Source organism: Artemia franciscana, unplaced genomic scaffold (genome assembly GCF_032884065.1).
Source record: "Artemia franciscana unplaced genomic scaffold, ASM3288406v1 PGA_scaffold_1213, whole genome shotgun sequence".
NCBI lineage: Eukaryota > Metazoa > Arthropoda > Branchiopoda > Anostraca > Artemiidae > Artemia > Artemia franciscana.
The window spans coordinates 142,855-150,052 of NW_027062624.1; the positions used below are offsets into that span (position 1 = coordinate 142,855).

A 7,198-nucleotide genomic window follows, 5' to 3' on the forward strand; every position below is an offset into this window, starting at 1 on the left:
AGTACGATGTTTCAGAGTAAGTTCAAGACTATTGTTAAGAAGTCACTACAACCAGAATTAACAGTAATAAATAATATGTTGAAAAGAGTCTGGAGGAATAAGAAGATAAATCTTAGAATTGCAGTTAAGACATTTGAAGCCAAGGGAATAATATTGTCAAGCATACTCGAGTGAGGTGCAAAGAAGCCTGAATAGGGTTTTAAGAGAAGCAAGAACTTCATGAACCTTTGAATGCAATGGGGTGGGGGACGAGCATATATACCTGAATTTGTCCTAGGCGGCCTGATGCTGTGAGGATTGTTAAGCAGCATTATGTATAAATTGTTTGGCAGGGAAAAGAAATAAAAAAAACACTAGGCCCAGAATTAGAAATATTCGATTAAAAGAATCCTTATTAATTTATGTTTAATTTCAGAACAAATAATAAATATGGGCAGAAGATATTAAAGTTTTTTGAGAAAATAGTTTTAATAAATAGCTTACATTTTACCATTGATTTCCCTCTCTCTTCGACACTTGTTGAATAGCCTCTTACGCAAGATTTCCTACAACTTAGAAAGCGTTTTTTCAAGAGGTTTTGAAACGGAGGAAAATATATATTTACAGGGAAAAATCTTCCGTAGCATTTTATTTGGCCAAGAAAGGTAAAGTGCTTCTGATGTACAAATAGTATATTTTAACCTTTGCAATGACCCAAAGAATATAGGCAATTTAAGAGTAGGAACTGTCGCTTGTGTCGACAAAAACTTCTCAATGTCATCTAGCGTTAGACATTATTTGGTAAGATCTTCGGTATTAAAAGAAGGAAAGATTAATTTAACTGGTGTAATTATTAAAATTAGTATAGTAATAAGTGTTGTATCTCAGTTTCTGAAAGAAAAGCGATTACGAAACTTGAAAAAATGTCGAGAAATACCAAACACTATGTGGCTCAAAAGCCATCTATATGTTTCAAAAGAGTTCTTGAATTTTAGTAGATTTTAACTTAAGCCAAGTTTATTTAAAGTCAATACCGTGGTTTTGTGCACAAAGTAACAGGAACATTACTTGAGGGATTCTTAAGAATCACTTAGTGATTCTTAAGTGATTCTGGATTCTTAAGTGAAACCAGACAAAATGACTCTGCAGTAAACGAACAATTTTAAAATTCTTACTATAGAAAGGCTTGACTTCTTAATAAAATAAACAATTATTCATATGTATCACTTAAAACGCCTAATTCTTGATTTTGATATTTTCTTTCAGGATACATACGGACCTGAAGCAGTTGAACATATTTCTTGGCTACCTTTCGCATCCCTGGTAGTTTTTTATACTTCCTACGCTGGGGGATATTCTTCTGTTCCCTATATTATGCTTGCAGAATTATCACCAGTCCGGTATAGAGATATCATGGGGTCAATCGGCTACTTTTCTAGCAATTTACTTATCTTCGTTGTTGTTAGGACATTTCCAGAGCTCCAAAAGAGCATTGGAGATTATGGTGCGTTTTGGCTATATGCCTGTATTCTTGCGGTTGGAGCAGTTTTTGTCATTGTGTTTGTTCCTGAAACAAAAGGAAAAACCTTGGAGGATATTGAATATTTCTTTAAAAAGAGCCCTGACCAGGAACTTGAACTGGATTCAGTAGACAAAAAAGGTATTGACAACCCTGTGTGTCTAAATGTATTCAGCACGGACAATTAGAAAAAATAAGCAGCAACTATAATTTTGTAGGAGGATTTTGATTTAATCAGTTGGAGAGTCTTACATACAATAAACTGCGCTCCATAAAACAATTCCAAAACTTAGGATTTTAATGTCCTGTAATCCGCAAATCTCCCTGTAACATTTTCTTTGGTGCAGTGTATTTTTTTTATTATTTACTACATTCTGGAATTTGCATATCTCTGTTATTTTTTTTGCTGTTTATCGTTGTTTATTTACAATGTTTTTTTTTTGTTTACAAGTTTTATTTACACTATTTAAACTGTCTATTTAACACTTTTTATTTGTCATTGGTTTTCTACTATAATGTGAAATTCAACTTAAACAAGATCCACTATTAGTCAGGAAAACAATTTGTGCTTATGTTAGTGGTCTTTTATCAGCTATTAAATAAAAAAAAACAAGTTATTTTTAATTGCAAGTAAAGAGTGAAATCAAAACTTAAAATGAACAGAATTATTCCGCATATGAAAGGAGTTTTCCCTTCTTCAGCCCCTCGCTCTTTACGCTAAAATTTGACTCTTTCTCCAAACTCTAGTTTTAAAAGAATAAAAAATTTTAGCGTAAAGAGCGGGGGGTTGAAGAGGAGAAAACCCCTTTCATATACGGAATAATTTCTGTTCGTTTTAAGTTTTAATGTCGCTCCCTACTTGCAGTTGAAAAACATATATTTTTAATTTTGTTTCTGGACGTTTTTGAATAAATTCATGTTTTGATTTTGGCTCACTGCACATGAATAATTAAAACAAAATTTGCATATTTATTATTTTTAGCTAAATGGCTTTCTAATAGTTTTGATTGGAGGATTTTTATAGAAAAGTAGTGGGGGAAGAGACCTTGTTGCCCTCAATTTTTTTTTACTTAAAAAGTCAACTAAAGCTTTTATTTTTTTTACGAACGTTTTTATTATTAATAAATATACGTAACTTACAGCTTAACTTACGTAGTGAACTTCTATATTTGTATATTTTTATTACGTATATGAGGGAGTTCTTCCCCTCGTCAATACCTTGCTCTTTACACTAAAGCTTGAATTTTGACTCAATTCTTTAAGAATGACCCCTAAATCACAAAGGCTGGAGAGTAAATAGTTGAAATTACTAAAAATACTCTAGCATAAAGAGCGAGGTATTGTAGAGGGGAAGAACCACCTTGTATACGTAATAATTTCTATTCGTTTTAATGCTGCTCTTTACTTCCAGTTGAAAATTGTTTTTTTTTGAATTTATTTTCTCAGTATTTTTTTTTAATGCTAGAAAATCCAGGGGCCCATTCATATAAATTTTCTTCCTTCGTGATGGAGTCTTCAATTGAATGATTCTCCCATGTATCCCCCTCCCCATGACCCTCCTCCTCTCAACGCGAAAAATCCCCCCTGAAAACGTCTCTACTCTTCCCAATGACCATTACTATATGTAAACAAGAGTCGAAGTTTGCAATTTGGAGCCCCTCCCATGGGGACTGTGGGGGGTTACGTCGTCCCAAAAGACATAATTATGCGGTTTTTCGACTATGTTGAACAAAATGGCTATCTCAAAATTTTGATCCAATGACTCTGGGAAAAAGTGAGCGTGGGAGTCCTCCAATTTTTTTGGTCATTTAAAGAGGTCACTAGAACTTTTAACTTCCTTTAGAATGAGTCCTCCTGCAACATTCTAGGACCAATAGGTCAATACGATCACCCCTGGGAAAGAAACAAATAAACACGCATCCGTGATCTGTTTTCTGGCAGAAAATACAAAATTCCACATTTTTATAGATAGGAGCATGAAATTTCGATATTATGGTTCTCTTATACACTGAAATCTGATAGTGTGAATTTCGTTAATATTTTTTGACTTTTAGTGGGTGTTTCCCCTATTTTCTAAAATAAGTCAAATTTTCTTAGGTTCGTAACTTTTGATTGGTAAGACTAAAACTTGGTAAAACTGATATATTTAAAATCAGCATAAAAATCCGTTTCTCTTGATGTAACTATTGATATTAAAATTGCATTTTTTAGAGTTTTGGTTACTATTTAGCCGGGTCGCTCCTTACTACAGTTCGTTACCACAAACTGTTTGATTTTTGTGCGACGCAAATCGTAAAGTCCCTTATGTGCGCTACCGTATCTGCTTTACAGTTTGTGCTCCACACTATTTCGTCCTGATACCTCATATTGTCTTTATATGTTTTAGGGAAGAAACTCAGAAACACAGTTAGGACTAGTAGCAAGAGTAGTTCGAGTCCGACAGAAAAGACAAAGGGTTTTTATATGGAGTTTCTGACTCATTGAATTACTAGAATAAAAGAAGAGTTAGGAAAATAGAAAAGAAATCAAAAGGAGAATTAGGCAGATGTGAAATACAGACCGTGCATAAAACTGCTTGGGATCAAGAATCTGAAGAGAAACCGCTTGATAGTAAGACTTAATGTTGTAAGAAATTGAAAAGAAGTAGTCAGCCTTGTTTTGTCCCATCCAAAGGTGGAAGTCGAAGTTCAATTAGTAATAATAATAATTAAATGCTTAAGAGAGATGCCTAGAGCGTTGTAAGATTCTCTTAAACTGTGATAGACCTGTAGAAAATGATAAAGTAAAGAATTAAATTGTTTGAACAATTTGAAAATGAAAGAAAATTTATTTTGAGAGGAAGAGTTAGAGACAATACAAAATCTTTCAAAAATAATAAGGTTTCAAATGCTACAGCATGGTAAATGAGCTTTTGATATATGTTGATTTCGAAGTTGAATATAGATTACTGACGATGGTGAGTATAACTTTGAAAAAATGAAAATATTTTACTGATTTTAGGATTATTTTAATTAAACCATTATGGAAGAAAGGGAATAGATTGTTATGGAAGACTGAGTGTAGAAAAAGCAGGCATTAGCTTGATTCTTGAGGAATATAATTACTCAGCATGAAGATAATTTTGAGACAAAAATATACTACACATGAAGTGCCATGAGAAGAGGCTTGTTGTTTAAGGTGTAAGAGAGGATGGATGGACAAAACCTTCACTCTTAGATTAGCGATTATTCTCAATCATCAGACCCGTTTAGCTCTCACGTTTATATATTATGAATAGGCATTTGATTCAGCTGATAAGAAGCTTCAGTTCGGGTTCTATCCTTAAATGGTAAGCGAGGTAAGTATATTAAATTCATTGGTATTGTTTGCAAGAATCATTCTGGGGTTAAGGCATGTAATGAGGATAATAGTGGATTTGGGGTGGAATCAGGGTTTAAGCAGGGTTTTGTCCTATCCCAGTTTTGTGTGGTTTTTTTTATTGACTTTGTCCGAAGGAGCAAAAAAAGGCTCTAGGAGAACATGATTAAAAACAGGAGGTTAAGACTCTCCTACACTTTGATGTTGCAGGTGATTTGAATTTTCTAGATAAGAATATCATCGAAATTAATTGTCGGACTTTTTGGGTATTTGGGTTGTTTGGGATGTTTGAAAATCAAAGCTGAAAAGACTAAGTCTTTTAGACTAAGAATAAATCAGGGTGAGGAGGAGGTTCTAGATAAATAAAAATTCAGTCAGCTGAATATTCTTATCTACCTGAATAGTAATATTAATGAATGAATGTATTTAATACATATTAATGGAAAAACAATAATGGAAAACAAAAAGAAAACAAAACGAAAAAGCACAAGACACTAATTCATCTAACGCAAACAAAACAAAAACACTATAATCAGAAACAGATAGGGACGACTGCTGTAAAACATCGGTCGGGTGAATCTTGACAGGCTGATTATATCGGTCAATCTTCGAAAGAATCACTTTTTCAGGATTGGTAATACTGTACTGGGGCGGAATATACCTATTGCTTGTTTAAAGTAGTAAACGCAGCAAAAGCTTTGTATACTTGTAGCACAGTGGACGCAATTTCAGTTTATCTGTACCTTTCTAATAGACGACGATCTAACAGACGACGTTAGATCATCGTCTAACGTCACCTTTCTGACACCTTTCTAACAGACGACGATCAAATTTTTGCTTATTTGCCACTATGCAGCTATGTGTAAAATAGCATCGCTTCTGAAAATGACACATTTTCAACAGTAACCGCCACGTCCCCATTATTTACTGTCCAACAGGGAGGCCCAGATATGCAATAACATCCGGGACCTCAACAATAGAATCACCAAGCGTGACGCTCCGACCAGCGTCAGATTTCGAGTTAAAATGCAGTTCTTTAGAGTTTTCAGCATTAAACTGGATTCCAATATGGTCATATTCTTGTTGTAACTTGATAAAATTAGTTTCTAGTCTATACGGAGACTGGATCAGGTTCAGTATATCATATGCATAACCAATCAAAGACAAATCAATACCATGCACAACAAAGTCATAAGTGAAATTGATTGTGGCCTTACAATACTGTAATTAAATGCTGTTTGTGACGAGATACCACCTTGTCTTACCCCCTACTTTACTCGAACAAGGGGATTTCCACGCAGAGGAACAGCAAAATCATATAAGATATTAGTACACTCATTAGCTAGTAGAGTTAGCCTAAGTTCCGCTTTCAGATATTCATACATATCAGCCAGCGGGGTTAGGATACAGTGGGTCAACAGCGGGCAAACCCAAGTCAAATATAATCTCCTCGTGCAGAAATGAATCAAATGCGCGTCTTACATCATGGGCAGCTAAAGCTATATTTTTACCGTGTTTTTCTGCATAAGCAGATACCATAGCCGAAAGGGCATGACCACACTCAAGGAGAGACTAGAAAACCAAACTGGTGGGCCTAAACTGTATATTTAGTTCACAGCTCATCTGCTATAAAATTCTCAATAATTTTACAAAATAAAGTTGCAATTACTATTGGGGGAAAATATGAACACTCGAAAGGAGGTTTGTTTATCTTGGGAATAAGAGTCAAACATCGAATTGAAAAAGAATCAGGGACAAATCCCAGATTAAAAATCATTTGGTAAAGTAGGACTAAGTGTTCACCACACGACGACAAATGCTGTGCAGAAATCCCATCAAATCTTTTTTTTCTAGACTTTGTTTTTCTCCAGATTACCAATTGCAGAAATAATCAGGCTCTTTGTAATAATCAGTACCGGACTAAACTATTCTCAAAAAAATCTCGGAGTTTCACTTTACAACTATTTTGCAGGCGTGGATCTGGAGCAAAATTCTTTATTATATTATATAATTCTTTATTATATTCTTTATATAATTAATTATTATATGCTTTAAATAATGGTCTTATATAATTCTTTATTATATGCTCTATCCATGTGGAAAGTCATATACGAGAAGGTATTTGACTTGGCATATCTTTTACAAGACTTGACCACAACCTATTTGGTTTAGACCAAACGTCTTCTGAAAAAGACGAAATAATTGAACTCCAATGTAGAGAAAGCTGCTTTGCAAACTCATGTTTGCATATATATACAGTTTTCGCAGCCACCCATCGCGCAGTTTATCCGCTTCAATCCAAACTGAAAGCCAAAATTTAGCAGAAAAGCAAGCGTTTCGCAA

General features: G+C 34.2%; 1 protein-coding gene across 1 annotated transcript in view; it reads left to right on the top strand.

Annotated features, from left to right (window-relative positions):
* Positions 1-2,645, top strand: part of LOC136041279 (facilitated trehalose transporter Tret1-like) — a 40,843-nt gene extending 38,198 nt beyond the window's left edge. The window contains exon 7 of the mRNA XM_065725888.1: positions 1,246-2,645. Within this exon, the coding sequence (XP_065581960.1) occupies positions 1,246-1,686 (441 nt within the window). The 3' untranslated portion in view covers positions 1,687-2,645. The remainder of the gene's footprint in view (positions 1-1,245) is intronic.
* Positions 2,646-7,198: the final 4,553 nt, after the last annotated feature.